The 22,770-nt window shown below is 33.9% G+C and overlaps 1 protein-coding gene across 3 annotated transcripts in view; it reads right to left on the reverse strand.

Annotated features, from left to right (window-relative positions):
* Positions 1-22,770, reverse strand: part of GLS (glutaminase) — an 88,273-nt gene that overhangs the window by 12,137 nt on the left and 53,366 nt on the right. Inside the window, exon 15 of one of the 3 annotated variants that reach the window (XM_070389004.1) lies at positions 10,558-22,504. The exons of 1 other annotated variant lie outside the window; for it this stretch is intronic. In XM_070389004.1, the coding sequence (XP_070245105.1) occupies positions 22,358-22,504 (147 nt within the window). In that variant the 3' untranslated portion in view covers positions 10,558-22,357. Of the gene's footprint in view, positions 1-10,557; positions 22,564-22,770 lie in introns of those variants that run through there. One more of the 3 variants, XM_070389013.1, reaches the window with a different exon arrangement.

Below are 22,770 nucleotides of genomic sequence, written 5' to 3' on the forward strand. Positions count from 1 at the left end.
GAAATGCAGAGTCCTAACCACTGGACCACCAGGGAATTCCTGAAAATTCCTTATTAATAAGGCCCAAGAAAGGCTGATTTTAGAGTATAATCAATTTCTTGAGGGTATGCTACTAAGACTTTATTCACAAGCGTGTTTCAGCTCAGAGGGAAATATAAAACAAGTGTCATTCACACCGAGAGAAAAACACTAGGAGGCACAATGGACACCAATTAAAACTGGAAGTACAAACACTTCTTTAGCAAATAACCACCTATATTTTTAAGGTTTGCATAAATGAGGTATGAGTAGAATGCCAAGAAAGAAAATGCAACAGCTTTACTGTATTGAGACAGCAGATGGAGTATTATTTCCCTTAGGGACATGCTTCGTGGTCTGTTAAAAGCATTCCATGAATTCTCCTCAAACGGACATACTCTAGAAAGGCTACTATGACAAACCAAACTAGAGGAGGAGGACATCCTATAAGATGACTCATCCAACTCTAAGCCAACTGCTGTGAAGGATGCAGGTGTACTAACCATTGATCAAGCCTCATTCTAATTTCACAACGGATACCTGAGTTATGTAAATTTTAAAATACCTGTCAAGAAGGCCAGGGTTCAGAAAACAGTGAATTAAATAACAGTTAACTGCCAGAGGCATGGAACCTGTTCTTCGACGAATCATTCTTCAGTACAAAGAAACACAGCTTATATAGCAGAACAGTGGTCCATATAAATCAAGGACTGTTTCATGTATGCCTCCCCCTAGTAAAAAGAAACTTCACTTGGGCAGGCAGCCACTAAAAATTTAGAAATTAAATGCTAAGTTCTCCTTTCATATTGCAGACTTTCCAGCACTACTACATTTTCCTTATCAAATATCTTTTCTCAGAACCTGCCAGAATCAGACAACCTTCTTAGTTTATTTGTACAAAGTTATGACAAGAGTGGAACAAAAATGTTACAGTTCACATGAGTTCATTTAACACAGGCATGCTTGGCATATCAAAATCATACATTTTCCCAAAAAACCTAGAAGCAGTTATAGATTCTATCAATTTTACAAGCCTAAAACATGACATTCCTCTCTTCAGTCCTATCATTCTATTTATTTTGAGCCTATTTAAAAGCTGAATTGTCTGACTTTTGTGTCTTCCAAATACCCTGATTCTGTACAAGTAGCAATTATGAGAATTACATAAGCATATTACTTTGTATTTATATAGTGCATGACTTTGAAAAAGTAAATATTAAAAAATTATAATTGTTTTCAAACATCTCTGATGGGCTGGTTTGTAAAATATTATTATAGATAAACTGGTATTTATTACTACCACTGAGGTTAAAGGCCTTGGCTCAAGGCCATATAGCACATGAATTAGTAATGTAGCTGGGATACATTCCTAACTGTGTACAAGTAGACCATGATAATGTGAATCCTTACACACAGACTGTTATCCAAAGGATACAAGTCAACTAAGAGACTAATCAGCAACCCAGTTTTAACCCAAAAAGATTCTTTGCTAAATACTGGAAAGAAGGGAGGAAACATGGAAGAGTAGGAGCAGAGATGGGAAAGGAGATGATGAGGGAGGGAGGGAAGACTGATATCACTAGCATGACACTTTACTCCAAGTATTTTATTTCCAATTCTATTACCAACCACAAAAACTGTGGTTTAGCCTTTTTTTTTTTTTTAACTCTGTCTTCATACAGAGAACAAATTCACCCTTCTGGAAAGGCTTTAATGGAAAAAGCAGGTAACTGAAAATCCATCCTTCTGTTGCTACCACGTTTGGTTTGATGTAAGCTGCTCTCTTGTTTCTAGCTCACTACAGTATCTGTTGCTGTGGAACAGATACTCTTCTCCATCTGTTAAATAAACCATCATCACTCCACCTCCAATTTTGTTTTAAAAGTTTACTTCCAACTTGGCCTTTTATAGCCTCTAAATGAAAATAAATTTTCAGCCTTCTTTCATAAATATTTTTAAGGTCAGGTTAAAAAATACAAGCCTGCTATATAGTGTAGCTGAGGAAAAACTTTAAGTTTCCAGCAAATGTAAATTAATCACTTGCTGACGAGGGTAGAAATATAAACCATTACAACATGTATGTGATCAAAGATATTCTCTTTCCCTTACTGCTGAGTTTATTTAACATTCATATGCACGTGTAAAATAAAATTATAGGCTGAGTATGAGGCCATATGTTCCTAAGCTTTCCAATGACTTATTCAGACACATTTATTAATATATAGTTGGCCTTCCATATCCATGGGTTCCGCATATGTGGATACAGAGGGCTGACTATCTGCAGTGGGACAAGGAGGAATCCTGGAAACAATCTCCGAGGACACCAAGAGACAACTGTTACTATATACAGAGACAGAACTAATCCAACTGACAGGATCAGAGGATCAGAGAAAATCCTTCATGTAACAGCTCTGTAATTTCCTGACCATATTTCCAAATTTCTACACAAATGCAGGAGATTCTCATACCATAATTTTAGTAGAGAAGAATAAACTACAAATTTTACTCTAAAAAAAAAAAAAAGATTATAGAAATTTCACTTACAAAATATAACCTCAAAATGGCAGCTCCAAACACTGCATTTTTGCTCTTGATCAGTCAAGTGATAAACTCTCAACATATTATTTTCAAAATTTCTCAATGAGGAGAATAATTTGAAGTAATTTTACTTACCCTTAAACTAAGAAGTCACAATTATATCAAAGAAATCTAATGACCCATGAAGACAAAATAATTAGGATTATGTTATTTATAGCAAAATAGCTAATACGTAGCACCTACTCTCCCTCGACTGAAATAAGTGCTTTAAAGTGTTATTGTCCTAGTATTATTCAAAGGAACTTGAGCAAGGGAATAGTGTTGGCAAGTGGCAGAATGAGGGCTCAGGCCCAGACTGCCTGACGCCAGGGTCAGTGTTCTTTCAACCTCTACTCAGTATTCACTGGGCCAAGAGATTTCCTGACAACACCTGAGATGAGATTTCCTCACCAATATGGAACCAAGACTAAAATATGTTGTGACAGAAAATCAGAAAATAGCAACTAAGGAGCAATTTATAGAGAAATCAGAGATACTAATTTTCTGTTGAGGTACTTTTTTTTTTTTTTTTCAACTGAAGACAAAATAAGGGAACAAGACAAATCATTCAATTCAGTATATCAATGCCAAAAAAGAAAAAAACAACAACAAGGTATCCTCATTCTTCAAGTCTCTAAAAATGAAATATGAGTTTTGGGTTAATGTGAATAGAGCAAGTATGACTGCTACACACAGCACTGGCAGCAAAAAACTTCTTATCTCAGTGGCTCATATTATTCTGGTAAATGCCAATGAATGGTCTAAAATGATATCGTTGGGCTCACAAGCAACCCTCCTTTTATATCCAAGTATAAAAGTAACTCACAACATATCTTTGTGTGGGCCGACAAAGAACACTCTAATTAAGAAGCAAGCAGCAAATATGAGAAAAACAGAAATAAGCAGGGCAAAGACAGCTATGCCTTTGAAGAACAAAGTACATTTTCCATGTGGCAGACCTAAGAATATTTGCACTGCATTGAAAACTATCGAAATTTCATTTATATTCACGATCTTCCTGTGTCTCTTCCTCCCTTATACAAATGAATATTTATAACACCCCACAAAGATTAGTTAGCATTTGTTAGTGTTCAGATAGAGAACAAGGTGCCACACTTGTGGCATGATCAAGTGTCATGCTTATTTACTATTATTATTAACTAAAAAGACAAGTATGTAAAACCCCAAAGAATCAAAGAAACCAGAAACAGAGAATAAGAATAAAAGGGAAATAAACTGTTCACCAAATGTTTGTATATATTACTTTTTAAAAAATCAGGATCAGGGCCAATGGAATTGTAAGATACTACATTGGTATAAATTATAATTAAAAATAAGGAAATACAAACAAGTTCCCAGATAGTGTTCTCTTTCTGATGAGAATTGAAACAAAGTTTTGGCAGCAATAGACAGAATTATTTCAATTTAGAATTAAAGGACCTGTCATTCCTTTGCATGCCTTGACTACTACCACCACAACCAATGTACACATACATGACTATTCTACAGTTATTCCAACCACAATACATTCTTACTGATTGCTATTAGAGAAAAAAAAAATCTGTCATTTTCATCAGTCTCCAGAGAGTCATATTTAATTCTCTATATTCTTTAATGTTCATTTCACACTTTTATTGTGAAAAGTCCAACATGTGTGTTTATAGACAACGGACAACAGGTACATTAACAATATCTGTTTCTCTAGTGCTTTGAATTTTTCAAAATGCTTTCACAGATGTTTGGACTACTATTCAAGTTATGAGACAATGTTCCTCCAGCATACAATGTAAGTAGTTCCTGGAGAATAGGATTTTTTTTTAAGATCCTCAAAAGTAAGTAACATTAGATATACACATAATTAGACCTTATCATAAGACTGCTTACACTTAACTATATTAAAACATTTATAATTCTTATTAGTAATACTTTATTCTGTGAAGCAAAGAGGATGGACATGACAAAATTATACCCAGAATTCACTTGTTAGTGTAATCTATATTAGTTGAAAATTCTGTAAATGAACCAAATTAAAAAAAAAAAAAAAAAAAGACCTTTTAGGTCTGAAAGACCCTAAAAGCTTGCCTTCTATGTAGGCGGGGTTTAAAGTAGATTTCAAACCCTGTTGTTAAAATGTTTCTGGTAATTGCTCTAAAAATCCTGCCTGATCTTCCGCAAACCCAAATTTGGGATGCAGCCATAGGATGCAGGGTGTGGTGGGAGGCCAAACGGAACAGATTGTCATCACTATAAATCCACAGCTACCAACCTCAATAGTATTCTGACGTCACCATGGTTCCCTCAGCTCTCTCTCCCTCTCTCCAAGAACAAACATTTCCTATCTTCTCCATGCTCTGAAATCTCATGGCCTCACGCCAAGCCCACAACTCACTCTTAGCAGAAAGCCTTCTTTCATATGCCTGAAGATGGAAACCAACAGACAGAAAATCTCTCGACCTCCTCCAACCATGACTATAAACCTACCTACTTGCCGCTCAATGACCTGCTTTTTTGGAGAAGATGCTCCTCCTTCCACAAGCCTAATCTACCACCTGCACTGACAGCTCCATCTCTTTCCAGGGATCTCACTTTATTGTCCTTTTCCACTCTCCTGTATCTACTTCAAACTTTCCTTCTTTACTGGATCTTTTCTATCAGTTGCCAAACATGCTCTACTCCAAATAGTTCTCTGACTTTTAAATCTCAAAGCCAATAAAATATTCTTAAAAGGTGAAAAGGAAGTCACCAGTATGGGCTACCAACAGTTTATTGTCCCCGACTGCAAACAATAAAACAATCCAACCATCTACTATTATCATTTACTAAATAAAAAGACATTTTAACACCAAAAGAATGAAAATTAGAAAGGAAGTGATGTAAATGGACACCGCTTATCTTAACACTCTTTTGGCTTTGATAGAGATGATGGTTAAGAACTTATTGAAATACTCCCCTCCTTTGACTTCTGATACTATACTATGCTGGATTTTCTCTTTTCTGGCCACTTTTCAGCTATTTCAAATCCTAAAAGATGATGCTATGAAAGTGCTGCACTCAATATGCCATCAAATTTGGAAAACTCAGCAGTGGCCACAAGATTGGGAAAGGTCAGTTTTCATTCCAATCTCAAAATGACAAAGAATGTTCAAACTACCACACAATTGCATTCACCTCACACGCTAGCAAAGTAATGCCCCAAATTCTCCAAGCCAGGCTTCAACAGTACATGAACTATGAACTTCCAGACTTTCAAGCTAGATTTAGAAAAGCCAGAGGAACCAGGGATCAAACTGCCAACATCTGCTTGATCATCAAAAAAGCGAGAGAGTTCCAGAAAAACATCTGTTTTGCTTTATTGACTATGCCAAAGCCTTTGACTGTGTGGATCACAACAAAATGTGGAAAATTCTTACAGAGATGGGAATACCAGATCACCTGACCTGTCTCCTGAGAAATCTGTATGCAGGTCAGGAAACAACAGTTAGAATTGGACATGGAAAAAAAGACTGGTTCCAAGTCACGAAAAGAGTACGTCAAAGCTGTATATTGTCACCCTGCTTATTTAACTTATATGCAGAGTGCATCATGAGAAATGCTGGGCTGGACGAAGCACAAGCTGGAATCAAGATTGCTGGGAGAAATATCAATAACCTCAGATATGCAGATGACACCACCCTTATGGTAAAAGTGAAGAACTAAAGAGCCTCTTGATAAAAGTGAAAGAGGAGAGTGAAAAAGTTGGCTTAAAGCTCAACATTCAGAAAACTAAGATCATGGCATCTGGTCCCATCACTTCATGGCAAATAGATGGGGAGACAATGGCTATTTTGGGGGGCTCCAAAATCACTGCAGATGGTGACCGCAGCCATGAAATTAAAAGATGCTTACTCCTTGGAAGGAAAGTTATGACCAACCTAGACAGCATATTAAAAAGCAGAGACATTACTTTGTCAACAAAGGTCCGTCTATTCAAGGCTATGGTTTTTCCAGTAGTCATATATGGATGTGAGAGTTGGACTATAAAGAAAGCTGAACACCGAAGAATTGATGCTTTTTAACTGTGGTGTTGGAGAAGACTCTTGAAAGTCCCTTGGACTACAAGGAGATCAAGCCAGTCAATCCTAAAGGAAATCAGTGCTGAATGTTCATTGGAAGGAGTGATGCTGAAACTCCAATACTTTGGCCACTTGATGCAAAGAACTGACTCATTGGAAAAGACCCTGATGCTGGAAAAAGACTGAAGGCGGAGGAGAAGGGGACGACAGATGAGATGGTTGGATGGCATCACCAATGTGATGGACATGAGTTTGAGTAGGCTTCGGGAGCTGGTGATGGACAGGGAAGCCTGGCATGCTGCAGTCCATGGGGTCACAAAGAGTCGGACAGAACTGAGTGAGTGAAATGAACTGAACTACTCTATCCTACTTTTAAAATGGGAGTTTCTTACGGTTCGTTCTCATTTCACTGTCCCCTGGAGCAATCTCACATACGTCCCCACAGCTTTGAATCTTTCAGACTGATCCCTCATGAAATTCTATCTCCAGCTTAGACCACTCTTCTAAATTCCAGACCTGTATCTGATACTTACTCAATATCATTACTTGGACATCTCATAAATACAGACATGCCAAAAAGATGTTACCTTTCACACACTGCTAACTGCCTACCCATTATCCATTTCCTACCCTGTCAGTATGCACTAATAGAATCTCTTATTTGTTAGGGATAGTAATCAGTCTTAATTAAAAACTCATCCCCTAGATTCCCTTATATCTAGTCTGGCCAGTGAGTATATGGGTTTCTGGGAAATTTCTTTCACATGGTTTAGGTGTCACTCTTTCCTTTATTCTTCTACTTTGACCATACAAGAGAGACCAAGAATGAAACACCTATCTGGCAACTATAAGGTCGCAGGCATGAGGTCTAACATGCAGACAATAAGGATGGTCGCAGCAGAGCATACCTTTCTGATGGCACTAGTACTGGACTGTCTACCCCCAGACTTGTTATATGAGAAAAATAATCCCATTTGTCTAAACCACTGTTAATCAACCTCCTGATTTCTAGAGTCAAACAGATCCTTAACTGTCAAAACCAAAATGAATTTCTTTCTGTACTCACAAAGTTCACTTCTCCATCACAGTAAAGCAGGAGCATCCTCCCTATTGTTTCTACTAAAAACCTGGTGGTCAATTTGATATCTCATCTTTTTATCCATCAAATACTTGCTTGACAAGCAAATACTTGACAAGCATCCAACACATGCTTGTCAATTTCATCTCTAAAACCTGTTATCTACCTTTTTCACTTCTAATGCCCTATTCTAAACCACTACCACATCTCATTTTGGGCTCAGAACTTCAACTCTTGCCTTCCTCTAATTTGTTCTCCGTAGAGCAGTGTCATGTCATGTCTCTTCTAAAAAGTCAAGTTTCCAACTGCACTATGAATAGTCAGTCCAATATGGATATAAAACCCTACATATAAATGGCATATAAAACCCTACATAGATTTTTGCCCAACTGTGTTCAGAGGACTAACTGCAGCAGAAACACCTAGGGTGCTTAATAAAAATGCAGATTTCAAAAGCAATCGTCGGTGTTGGACTTTAGGAATGTCCACTTTATAATTAGGACACTTAACAATTCGGATGCAGGGTAACCCTACATAATGTGATCTTCTAAGACACATCTAGGGCCTATCTCCACTTACCTTGCCTCACCACATTTGCTTACTTTCACTTTCTTAAATGTGCTAATAAACTCCTTTCTGTCCTGGGGCCTTTCTAAAACCAGACTATCCTATTAATCCTACTCTACCCTTTCTCTTGGGTTTCCCTGATAGCTTAGCAGTAAAGAATCCACTTGCCAACGCAGGAGATGGGGGTTTGGTCCCTAGGTCATGAAGATGCTCTGCAGAAAGAAACGACAACCCATTCCAGGATTCTTGCCTGGGAAATCCCATGGACTGAGGAGTCTGATGGGATACAGTCCATGGTGTGGCATAAGAGTCAGACTTGACTTAGCGACCAAACAACAACCCTTCCTCTAACTCATTCTAAATTTAACTATTACCTTCCATGGAAAACAACGATACTGAATCATCCAGGTAAAATGAGGTTTTCATGTTATACCCTCTCCTAGCACTCTACTCTGTACTTTTCTTTCATCTATCATATTTGATTAGTATTTTTAAAAGATGAATTAAAGATACAGCTTACTATTGATGTTTCTCCTGCATCCATTCCCTTTCTGCCTAGAGGTGAGCTTCACTGAAAACTGGAGTGCATGTTCTTATACTTTAACTACATTGTGTATTTGTCTCATAAAGTCTGTTATGGGTATATAAAAACAGTGTCACAGAATATACCATTTCACCTTCTTTACAGCAGTTAAAAAAACTAGAACTACATATATCAGTATGAAGAAATTACTTATATTAAATTATTTTAGTAATTCTTTATTCAATATATCTGCATCCCCTTCTAGATTGCGAACACCAAGAGCTGTATTGTACTTGTCTCATTAACTGCTGCCTATCTTAAGCACTTTGCAGTTTCTTGAACATAAGAAGCAATAAATAAACATTGGTTGAATGAAGAACTAATTCATAAGTGAATAATAAGATAACGCTGAAGTTGATTTATATAAAATCTGAGCTACTCTGCCAAGTTAAGTTGGCTAAATACCTTGAACTAATTCTGTTATGCGATTTAAACAAAAACTAATAAATACTGAGATAATCAGTTCTTAATAGGAAGAACAAAAAAATAATTTTAAAGGTTATGTATTAATTTATATAAAGGGATCTAATATTGGACACTGATGGGGGACCTACATATAGTAGCAGGAAAGAGGAGAAAACACACATAAGAGGAAAACAAAATTCTTGGTGGAGAAGAGATGTAAAACTATTTGGTAACTAAGTATAACAGGGACTAACAATATTGAAGAGAAAACCCAGAGGCCAGAAGAGTCTTAGCTACTTTCTTACAGCTACATTAAGTGGGAAAGCAACTTCACAGAAAAAAATGGACTGTCTGACCACTTTTGTACCACACTATTGGTACAAATACATTATACATTAATACATTATTATAAAAGCAATTCTGGGAGAAAACAGATGGAAAATGCATTCATTTACCACTCATCTGCCAGAGTAAGTGCACTGGGAAAGGAAGAAGCTATTTTTTAAAATACACTTTAATAACAAAATTGTTTCTTCATGATCTAGTATATATGGCATGTTTTTGTGATTTTTTTGCTTACAGTTACCATTGTCATTAAAGTAAAAATTAAACATATAGAAGGACAACTGTAAACGGCTCTAAATGATGATAGAATATTTCATTTTTTTCATCACTGAATCATTCTCATTCTATTGGTTTCCAAAAAAAAAAATTTATACTAAAAACAAGTACAGATGTGAACAAAGATACATTCATTTTTGCATAATGAAGTTCCAGATCATTGAACAATTATACATAAAAAGGATTAATGAAAGCCCTGAACTTTGATCTCTGTGAAAAATCAGGATTTATAAAAGTTTTAATAAATTGAGTTTAGCTAACAGACATTTAGACAAGGCAAACAAAAGGACTGAAAGTGCATCTTTTGCATCTGGAAGAGGAGGGAACTCTTCCAAACTCATTTTACAAGGCTATCATCACCGCAATACCAAAATCCGACAAAAGACATCACAAAAAAAGAAAATGACACATCAGTATCCTTGATGATTACAGATGCAAAAATCCTCAACAAAATATTAGCAAAGCAAATTTAGCAATCACTAAGAGGGTCATACACTGTGATCACGTGGGATTTACTGCAGGGGTGCAAGGATGGGTCAATATGCACAAATCAGTCAATGTGTTACACTAGATTAACAAAATAAAGGATAAAAATCATATGGTCATCTCAATAGATGCAGAAAAAGCATTTGACAAAATTCAACATCCATTTATGATTTAAAAAAAAAAAAACCTCTCAACAAAGTGGGGAATGTATGTACCTCAACATAATAAAGAGCATATATGACAAGTCCACAGTTAACACCATACTTAATAGTGAAAAGTTGGAAGCTTTTCTTCTAAGATCATAAAGAAAATAAAGATGTGCACTTTCACTATTTTTAATTCAATATTGTACTCTAAGTTCTAGACAAAGCAAACAGAGAAGAAAAAGATAAGAAATCCAAACTGGAAAGAAAAGAGTAAAACTGTTACTATCTGCAGAAGACATATTATACATAGAAAACCCTAAAAGCTCCATCAGAAAACTGCTAGAACTAACAAATTCACTGAAGTTGTAGGATACAAAATCAATACACAAAAGTCTGTTGCATTTCTATACACTAATAACAAACTATCAAAAGAGAGAAATTAAGAAAACAATCTCATTTGCAATTACATTGAAAGGAATGAAACACCTAGGAATAAATTAAACCAAGGAGATGAAAGACCTATACATTGAAAACTACAAGATTAATGAAAGAAACTGAAGACAACAAAAACAGATAAATATTTCATGTTCAAGGTCTAAAATACTGGTAAAACATCCACACTTCTCAAAGTAATATACAGATTTAATGCAATTCCTATCAAAATTCCAATGGTATTTTTCACAGAAACCGAAAAAAACCACCTCTAAAATTTGCACAGAACCACAAAGATCCAAAATATTCAGGGCAATCTTGAGAAAGTCCCTGATGCCAAACCATATTAAAAACTATATTAATTAAAACAGGTTGGTATTGGCATAAAAACATATACAGAGATCAGTGGATTAGAATAGAACCCAGATATAAACCCACACAGATATAGTCAATTAATTTATAACAAAGGAGCAAAAAAATACACAATAAAGGACAGTCTCTTCAATAAATGGTGTTAGGGAAACTGGACAGCTACATGCAAAGGAATAAAAGAGGACCACTATCACATACCATACCCAAAAACGAACTCAACGTGGATTAAAAACTTGAAACTAAAACCCCAAATCATAAAACTCCCAGAATAAAACAAGCAGTAAGCTTCTTCACATGAGTCTTGGCAATAATCTTTTTGAATCCGACACCAAAAGCAAAAATAAACAGACTACCTCCAACGAAAAACCTTCTGCACAGCAAAGGAGACCATCAACAAAATGAAAAACAAACTACTTAATAGGAGAAAATATTTGTAAACCATGTGTGATAAGGGGCTAATATCCAAACTATGTAAATAATTCATACAACTCAACAGTACATTAAAAAAGTCCAACTAAAAAATGAGATCTAAAAAGACATTTTCCCAAAGACATTCAGATGGCCAAGAGGTACATGAGAACATGTTCTGCATTATGATCAGGGAAATGCAAATCAAACCACAATGAAATATCCCACCTGATAGGGTATTATCAAAAAAATACAGAAACAGAAGTAGGTGAGGATACAGAGAAAAAGGAATCCTTGGGCATTGTTGGTAGTAATGTAAACTGGCACAGCCACTATGGCACAGCATGGATGTCATTCAAAAAATTAAAAACAGAACTACCGTATGATCCAGCAATTCCATTTCTGGGTATTTACTGAAGAAAATGTGCTGACTTGAAAAGATATATGCACCCCCACATTCACTGCAGCATTATTTACAATAGTCAACACAGAAACACAGTCCTGTCAACGGATGAGTGGATATAAAATTGTGACACACACACGTATACACACAGTAGTATAGAAACATAAAAAAGAAGGAAACCCTGCTATTTAAGACAACACAGATGGACTTCAAGGGCTTTATACTACATGAAGTAAGGCACAGAAAGGCAAATACTATGATCTTTCTCATATTTGGAACCTAAAAACAAGCTCATAGATATAGAGGACAGATTGGTGGTTCCAAGAGGTGGGGGCGGAGGGTGGGGGAAATGGGTGAACACAGCTGACCCTTGAACACAAGTCTGAACTGTGTGGGTCAACATCTGTATGTCCCCCCCCCCCAATAAATACATACTACATATAGTATTATAGAATCTGCCAGTTGGTTGAATCCATGGATGCAGAACCAAGGGCACAGAAGGTCTACTGTAAAGCTGTATGTGGATTTTCAACAGCATGGGAGATCAGGGCCCCTTATCCCTGTGTTGTTAAAGATCAACTGTATATATATCTGGTTATGTTTTTTCAAAAATATGACACAAAATTTTAAAGCACTGTGTTTGAGACCCCAAACCAACTTCTAGAACAAAAAATGAGTCTATCAGAATTAGGTAGAAATATTGCAAACGGGCTATTATCACAGTATCACTTCTTAAAGAAGTTCTTTATTGCTTACTGTACTTAAAAATTTGTTTTTAACATTCTAAAAAAATAAAAGCTGTCTATGAATAAGTAGTCCAGGTGGTCATTAACTCCCAGATATCCAGGTGAGTCAGGTTTTTACTTCATTAAACAATTAACAATGTAATGAAACAGACTGAAGTTATTTAGCTTTTTGGGGGAGTGCTTGCTTAACAAAGTTTGAGATTTTCAAATTATTAAGACAGAACAGTGACATACGTTCTTTTTTGTAGATACAACACTATTTGACATTACCTTATGCAATTACTTATCTAGCCTGTTTTTTGCTATACTAACTCCTGGTGTATATGGTCTATAAGATTGTGTCTTGTGATCTTGCCCAGAAGACAAAACAATTCCTGGCTTGTAGTGGCTGCTCCATAATTACTGCATGAAGGCAAATGAACAAAAGAATAAATTTCTGCACCGATTTTGTATGTTATTTGTAAAACACTTTCAAACTTCTCTGGTAGTACCCGCCTTTCTCCCTTTTCATTGCATCTCTACAAAAGCAGCTGTCTAGCGCAAAATTAATTACAACATGGTCACTAGATTTGGCCCCAAGTCCTGTAAAACCTGTTCGCTTTTGTGCATTGTAGCCAGCAACTTAATGAAGATAGCTATTGCAGAGTTTTCTGATCAGAAGGAACAAAGGTAATTACTTCATAGTCAAAACCAGTCCTTTCTCCTAGTGACATATTCTGCTGAACATACACAGTCAACAAGAAGCTTAATGAGATGGTTTTAAAGTGAACTTTAAAAAAATTCATGTTTAGACTCTTATGCTTACATTTAGTCATCTATTTGGTAGGAGTGGGTTAACAGATAATTGTATTTTTAAATGGATGTCAGGATTTGAAGGGTGAATTTTATTAACTGATCAAATTGAAAATATTTGAGATTTTTAAAGAATACTAGAAAATAAGTGGTAGACTGAGTCAATACACAAAAATCTCCTTTACCTACATTAGACTTGAGCCTTAAAATTGTATGTCAAACTCATTTGGCATTATTTATAGACAAGTCAACATCTATAATCATTACTTATTGAAAAAAAGCTGACAGTGACATCAAAATGTTGGCTATTTTTTTCTTTGTACATGAGCCAAACTTACAATGGATAAAATTGAAAATCTGAAATGTTCTAGAAGTTTGTTTGAGGGCTCAAGGATATTCAGATGCCAGTGATGTTTAATGTGCTTCCTCATATATAGCACAGAAAACTCCACACTGTCAATCCTAGAGTTATAGAATGGAGGCACCCTCCCTGCTTCTACAGATTGTGATCATCATAGGGAGAAGAACTTTGCCTCTTACAGCAGCATCTCTAACACCTAACATACTGCCTGAACAGTGTGTGTGTAAATACGAAAAGAAAAGCAAATCAAGACTCAAAATTCATGCCCATAGGATATCACATCAGGCTACCCATTTAAATTGTATGCCCAACTAACTGCCCAGCACTCACTGATGTTTTTTAAGTGAAAAAAATGCTAGGTAAACCAAAAGTTTCAATTATCAAAAACTTCTGCAGAAGATTCCAAATTCTTAACTAACACAAAATTCTAAGCCTCACAATGGCAGTAAGAACTTTTGCATAGCAAAAACTACAAAACACAGTATGCAAACAATAGCAGCTCTACATCCAAAAGGCCCTACACACACAGTAAATCTATACTAACATGAAAGCAAGCAGATCATTACAGTACAAAGTCCAACATGTAAGGGATACAAAATAAATAACAGTGATGGTTCTGTGGCAGATATATACAGTGGATACAAAATAAAATTGCACAACAGAGACAAAAATTAAAGCTTCTTCAGTTTTTATTACTTGGCTAAAAACACTGCAATTAGTTTTTTCTCCCTTGTTTCTCCTTTAGGTGAAAAATAAAAAATGTCACACAATGACTATTGTAATAGCATGCTTTAGTAGAAACACTTCAAAAACAGGTAATAGAAAGTTAAGCTCTACTTCCTGCCTCATGAAAACTGTTCTCTGAAGTTTCTCCTTCAGGTAAAAAGAGGAAACATTAGGCAGAAATATTTTATTGGTATGATTAAGTGGGTTAATGGTATTAGTGAAAAGAATTTTAACAAAATCATTTGTCCTACAACTTCAAAGGATGTCAATAAAGTTCCATTCTGCAGAAACTGTAACATGTATTCATTTCACTTCAAAGCAGAAAATATTATTTAGTTCATTTCTGTAAATTATAAATCTTCTACACAGTCCTGGATCCACAGATGCATGTATTCAAAGTCAATTGTAAAATAAATTACCAACAAGTTACATCATATTGATGTTTATACTTTATCAATTGTGAATTAAAAAAAATAACATTTTAAAGAAAATAAAAGTAGAGTGACAAATGTTAACAACATGTAACGATTTTGAAATTAACCTACCAGCAATATGAAGGTCTGAAAACAAAAGCCTATTTTATGAGCAACTCTGATATAATTTTTAAAGTTATTTCATTTTAAGCCCAAAATGAGTTATTGTTAGGAAAAGATGAAAAAGAAACAATACTCAAGATGAACAGATTTTGAGTTTTTCAATTAGGATTCTTTAATTTTGAAAGACTACAAGAAAAAACAAAACAGACCTTGGATGTAATTAAATTAATAAGTGATATAATTCTATCCATCATTAATCCCCCTTAATGGATAAAAGACTTAAGTTTTATGTTATCCCCTCAAAGGACGAATTGTAGTGATCCTTATGGATGATTTATGAAAGGCACACACAAAACAATGAAAACTCGTCATTTGAAGCTAAGGAAAAGTTTAACAAGAGACCGAAAATCATGATTTTAATTTGGATCTTACAATGGAATACCCAAACATGAATAGTTATATCTGCGTAACTAATGCTAGTATTTCAGCATCATTCTAATTTAATAGATAAAACGCGAAAGCAAGCATTCAATACAAGCAAGCTTATACTGAATGAGTCAGTTTCTTAAAAGTTCAGGGTCTCACTTATACAAACTTGGGGGCAGAAGAGTTTCCTAGACAAGTTTAAATTTTGAGAAGAAACAGTAGATTTTTTTTTTAAAGAATAATAATAAAGTTTTAACATTTAAATCAACTCTTTAAAAAATTAATGCATTTCAAGGACAGCAATATATATCTCCTTCATAAAAAAAAAAAATCCCAGAACTATAAAGTATACTGATACTGAGGATAATACACACAATAAAGTAACAGGCAACTACGGAGCCTTTTTCTGAAGCCACTCAAAAGAACCAAATATCTAAAGCAGAAACAATGGAACTAGCTAGGTATTTTGCACAGTATGTGATGGGAAAATCTAACTGGAAAAAAAAAATTTTCCAGAAAACATATTTTTGGAACTCCAATAACCTTTTCGGTACTTGAAAATCTTTTTTACTTATATATTTAGCCTAATCTCAAAGCAATTTATTTTAAAAAGCCAAGGGTGCAATATTTATTTTTAGAGTCACATTTCTGTTACCCTTTTAGTTTCTTTCAAAGATTCTGGGGTCATGATTTATTTGTAGAACTACTGTATACTTGTGACATACATTTCTAGCTTTATTAGTCTTTATAAATGTGGCATATAACTATATATTAGAAAAATACAATTAGTTTTAATAAACAATGATGGGATGATTAGTTTGCCAAATAACTTACAATCATATTAACCAGTACTGCCAATTATACCTGGAGAATTCCATGAAAAGAGGAGCCTGGTGGGCTACAGTCCACAGGGTCACAAAGAGTCAGACACGACTGAAGTGATTTAGTGTGCATGTGCGTGCACACACACACAAGATAAAAATAACCAACAAATAAAAGGCTGTCCCAAAATACATAAAATAAACCAACCCTATCAAAGAAGGTGGGGGGAGTAAATGTGCTAATTGAGAAAGTAAGGTGCTACCTGGAAAAGCGGGTTGGGAGGAATGGGAATTTGTGGTAGATAACCTTCAAGATTCCTTTCCAGCTCAACCATGTGATTCTAATAAATTACAAAACTACAGTAAATTAAAGAACAAAGACCTAGAACAGCTGAACTGTATTTTAAAAATAAAAGAAATTCTTCAGCTATTTATAGGATATGAATTAAAATTATAACTAAGAGTTTCAAGTAGAATTGTTAGGCAGGAGAGATTTTCACTATATAAAAAATCTCCAGAAATATAATAAATAGAAATTTAAAACTGTTTCAGGTAAGAATTTTCCCTTTTAAAAGCTAAGCCTTCCAAACAGGTAATTTCAACCAGCTGAGACATTAGGACTGAAAATATTTTAGCAAGGTTTTACTTGATGAAATAAAAATCATTATTTTTTTGATAATACTATGTCCAGAAAAATAAGATCCTCAGATATTAAAATTTGACTTAAGTATACCAAAATTGTTCTTTACCACTGAGATTGTAACTAAAATACTTCCAAATTAGTAGATGAAATTTAAAGTTTAAAGTCTAATAATAATACCAACATTATGAGATCAACTGCCAGAATTTGTCATTTTGTTACTCTTTCCTTTGAGCCTCCATGCTGGACTGCTTACAAGTTCATCAAAGTACTTGGAATCAAGGATCATTACTTGTTCATTTTTTTTTTAATGTAACCAAATGTAACAGTTCCCAACAAGAAGTGTTTTGTATATTATGCCCAAAATACCAAAAATGCAATGTGCCAAGTGCTAATTAGTAGTCTATTCATTTTAATTAAAGATAAATGGATTAGGAAACCATTATAAAAGTTGTGATCAACACTGGTTTTACATCTTTTACATATCTTAAAAATCTCCATAGCTACAACTTATTAAAATTACTAGGATAACAATCTACAATAAGGTAAACTAATCAACCTTAAACTTCCTTTCATATGCTCATAAAACATAAATTTAGAAAGGAACATTTTTAAACTACAGGAAGAGAATCAATTCATTAAATAAAGACTTACATCAGTCTATTTAATATTTTTTTTAAGTAAGTACCTTTTCTATTACTATTTAAGAACTCTAAAAAAAATCAAGTTTTGCGAGCTCTGTTTTATACTGGATAATTTTGTCCTAGATTTACAGTATTTTTAAGAATTAAGAATTCCAGACTAAGACAGTGTTAATTCCTGCCCTTCTCTTCTCCAGGGAATCTTCCCAACCCAAGGATCAAACCCAGGCTTCCCACATTGCAGGTGGATTCTTTAACCATCTGAGCCAGCAGGGAAGTTCAGTATATTCCTAAACTTCTTCAATGTGCACTGTATGCTATTCACATTAATAAACTACAACTAGGGCAGAGAGAGGGAAAAAAGGATTAAATTCCTTCCATTTCTAAACAGTGTAGAAAGCAAATGTAACTGTGTTACAATTTAAAATAAAAGTGGTTGAACTTGATATACTTGAATCTATGTTCATGCATAATTTTGGCTTTGAACTACATGACAGTGAATGGACAAAAGTCTACTCTGAAAAAATCTGAGTAAAAATCTGAGGGATGGGCCATGATGAATCATAACAAGCCCCACCTCCAATTCATCTGGTTTTAATTAAATATTACACTTAATATAAAATGGTAAAGGAAGAACTGAATAGAAAGCATGTTATTCATTAAAAAATTAAAAAATGTGCACAAGTTTTGGAATAAAGTTATTCCATAGAGTAAACTGTTGTAACTAAGAAGTCCATTATTTAAGTTGTATACAATCCTTCCATATAATAATTTTGGAAACTAAAGTCAGCTTCCACAGGAAATCTGATGTTCTTGCTTTCCCTTTTGTGGAGTTCTCCAATATCATTATTCTCCTCTCTTAACAGTGCTAATAGTGAATGGGAGCAAAACAGAAACCACATATCTTTAAAGGTAAACTGAAACAAGTAAAACATGCTATATTTTATAAGTTCTGGGTCAGCAAAAATTCAAAGTTCTTCTACAACAAAACCTAGATCAATGAACCATTTATACAGGACATACTGTGTAGAAACAACTGGTACTGGTTTTCAGAATATGAATGGATGGATAAAGACATAAATATATAGACATCTATTATATACACGTACACATACATGTATATAAATTATCATGATACAGACTGACAATATCAGTATATATTCAGTGGTTCTTTCCACACACATGCATGCCTATGAAACTGCACTTTCAGACCAAGCTCTCTGAGTTACCTGTTTCAAAGGGACTAAAAACAACAACAAAACAACCCCAAATGTATCTTTAAAAGCTAGTGATCACAAACTTACAAACTGAATATATCATGACACTGGAACTCCCTATTTACTAGTCCCAAACGAACATTATGGAAAAAAATGCCACAGATAAATAGAAATTTCTATAAAGAACAGTATTTTCCCTTCAAACAGTTTTAAAAACGTCACCAATATATTTGGGATGTTTCTCTAGACATGAATGGAAAATTTCTTCAAACAAAAACTTAAAGTACTGTTATTTGACCTACAATGCACATACATTATAATTTGGACCATACTGTAGAACTATACTAAGTTCCTTCTGAAAATTAAATTTCTTAAAAAGTAGTTAAGGTGAATTTCAGTTTTACAGTTTTTCTACTCAACATAAATTCTACTGAGGCTTACAATTCTATTCTAACGCAATAATACTCTGTTTGATTTTAGCAACATTTCTCCTATTCTGGACAACTGATAAAGCAACAATTACACAGTGAATCAGTGATGTTCTTGCTCAGAAAACAGAATCTGTAAATGGAGGAGAGCTTTTTTCCCTAAGTCGTTAAGTGGAAAAACAACAAAAAAAAAAAAATTAGGAAAAAAGTCTTTATTCAATACTTCTAATACAACCAATTGAAAAACATCCTCCCCGAAAGTAAGAAAAAACCCACCAACACTATACTACATTAAAAAAAAAAGAGAATCAAATGAAGCCTTTGAGTATTTCTATAGTTTCTCTTCACAGAAGTCTCAGAATTAACTAAAATTATAAAGCATTTTAATTATATCTTCATAAAGCATGACTTTTAAAGTTAAAATTCCATTTGTTATACTTAAAATGCTGGAGTTGCTTTTATTAAAAAAAACCAATAAAATCAGCTTAAAATAAATTTATTGTACAATACAAAAAGTAGGCATACTGGAAAATAAAAGGTACATTAATATACAAAGCAAATAAAAGAAAGCTAAATAACACAAATGGATTAATCCAAACACTAAGATAAAATGCACAACATTTATGCTAAAAATAAAATATTTCAGAAAGGATATGCATTTCAAATGAAATGTTAATGATGGAAAAAAAAGAAAAACAAATACGCTAACTTCAAAATGCTTGAATATCAAGAATCAGTAATGGCATAAAACATTAAATTCAACAATACTGGGTACTTTTCAATAACTTTATTTGAAAAGGTATTTAAAATACTGAAAGAATCAAAATAATGTTTTTAAATCTGGCAAAGATTTTCCTCTTTTTTTTTTTAAAGTAAAGTTTGAGGACCTATTCACAGTATCTTTCTTCTTCCATTTATACCTTCCTACAAAAACTTCTGGATGCTCATCTTTAACAGGATGAGTAGCTTAGAAAACCCTTCTCCACTGGTGTGTATTTAAGCCTTATCAACATAGTAAATGACACAAATTAACATCATTTTGAAATCTGTACAAACGTGGATACAATATGAAACACGAAATTTTCATTTTATAAAGTAAAACCCACCTCCAAATGAAACAGTAAAATATAACAATTAGAGTGTGGGAGAGGGGAGCCTTTTTTTGGGAAACTACCAATTAAAGACATTCAAGTCCCCAAACCACAAATAGCTCTGTGAATTAATATGAATCACTGTTCAAAGGTATAGCAGAGTTAAGGTATAAATGTATGGAGAGAACAGACACACCACTCTCATGTAAATGGCCAAATCAGAAACATCCAGTTAGGATATGCATCTGCACATCAGAGGAACAATTAGCCATAAAATCCTTGGCTAATATCCTCTAAAACTTACTGCATAACTATTTTTTACATATGTTTAATACTTCAGTTGAGCCAAAAGGCTTTTAAACAAGTTTGGAAGAGAACTTCTTTTCCTAATATCATAGTTCCCAAACTCATATAATCAAGACTTTCTACATCTGTGTTTGCACTTGCATCTAAACCATCTAGGAAAATACTTTTTTGCTACACTGTAATTACTATTTTAGACTTTACCCTACACCACCATGTATGCCATGACACTAAGAAACTATCAAGTTCTCCTTCTGACTCCATCCCTGTCCCTCCAAAATCTTGAAGCTCTTGGGAACTGTGGGGAGAAACAGAGAAGTATATGGAGGAAGGAAGAAGTATGAATAGGATCCTACAAAACTTTACAATTACTTTGTCAAGACAGACTTTAAACATTGTGAATTATCTCAAATTTAGGCTGTGTTGAACCTATAGTCCTCTTAAAAACAAGTTTTGATTCTCAATATTGCATTATTATAACTGAACAAAAGGATTAAAATCTAACAGGCATTTTAGTAGCATACTTACTATCTTCATACTGAATTCATTTCCTAACTACTTTCAAATAAAACAAGCTTTATGAGATGTAATTATAATTTATTGCAAAGTTCATTAGCATTTGTGAAATTATTATAATTATTAAAAGCTAAAAACCAAAATTCACCATTCACACTTAAATATAACACAGAAAAAGTTACGTGGGTAATATGAAAATAAAACTGTTCAGGTAAACATTTCACTTGGAAGGCAGTCACTGCTGCTCCTTCTGAGTAACCATTATAGGTTTTTAACAGTGAAACATGTCATTATCTTACATCAGAAATTCTTTGGCTGGAATGCTTTAGTAACATAAGACACTCCTGTACATAACAATTCTGACAGAACAAAGGAGTTGAAAGTGAAAAAGCAAAGATATTTTAAAGTGTTTGATAAAATTTTAAATAAATTTAAAAAAATTTAAAGCCAAAAAAAAAAAGTAAAGCAAATCTATCTGCTGCTATATTAAATAATTTGGAAATCATAATTATGGCTTTTTATTTTTGTATTTAGCACAGAAATACTTCATATTGCTACTGGAGACACCATGTCAATTTTAAAACTGGAAAATAAAAAAATGTGATGAAATTTGTGAGCTCAATGTGCGGGTTTCAGAATCAAGAAATTACAAATTTCTGTTATTATTTTAAAATGGGATTATTTGACTACATATAGTTAAAATTTTAATTACACCAAGAAAAAATTTAAAGAAATTTTTCATTAAAAAAAAAAGTAAATCTGCTTTATTTATACTTTTTAAAAGACTGACAAATCCACTTTTTAATCTATTAACTTTACACAAAGACTTAAAAAAAAAAAAAAGCTTTATGGCTCCAGCACCCAAGGTTGAAAGCACAAAAAACTCAATAAATATAGTATGCAAAAAAAACTAAAGATGTTTGAAAGGTTAAATGAAGAACATTCTGAAACTAGAACCCATTTCTTTAGCTTTTCTCTCCCAGACTTTCCATTCTATATACTACAGTTGTAGAGATGTCCTCATTTGACTCAGGTGACACTTTTTTCCATACTGTCTCTTTTAAAGCAAGTTCTTGTTGGAGACTTTCATAGTCCAATGGTCCAAAGGAATGCTAGTTGTTCAAGCAACATACATAATTTATTAGTGCACTTGAGTGAAGAAAGGTCCAAGCTATAAAATGGTATTTTTCAATGATGAATGTTATTAAAATCTGTTAGCATTTTCACCCACCACCATTTGATGTTTTGCTCCATGTTACTCATGTTGACGCCCACGGAAGTTTCTATTTTTGTCAACTTTGCATAATTCTCATGTATTATTAAAAGTCACTTTGAAACTAATGACAGGAAAATTTACTTAGTATGTGTTAAAATTTTT

This window comes from Bos mutus, chromosome 2 (assembly GCF_027580195.1).
Source record: "Bos mutus isolate GX-2022 chromosome 2, NWIPB_WYAK_1.1, whole genome shotgun sequence".
NCBI lineage: Eukaryota > Metazoa > Chordata > Mammalia > Artiodactyla > Bovidae > Bos > Bos mutus.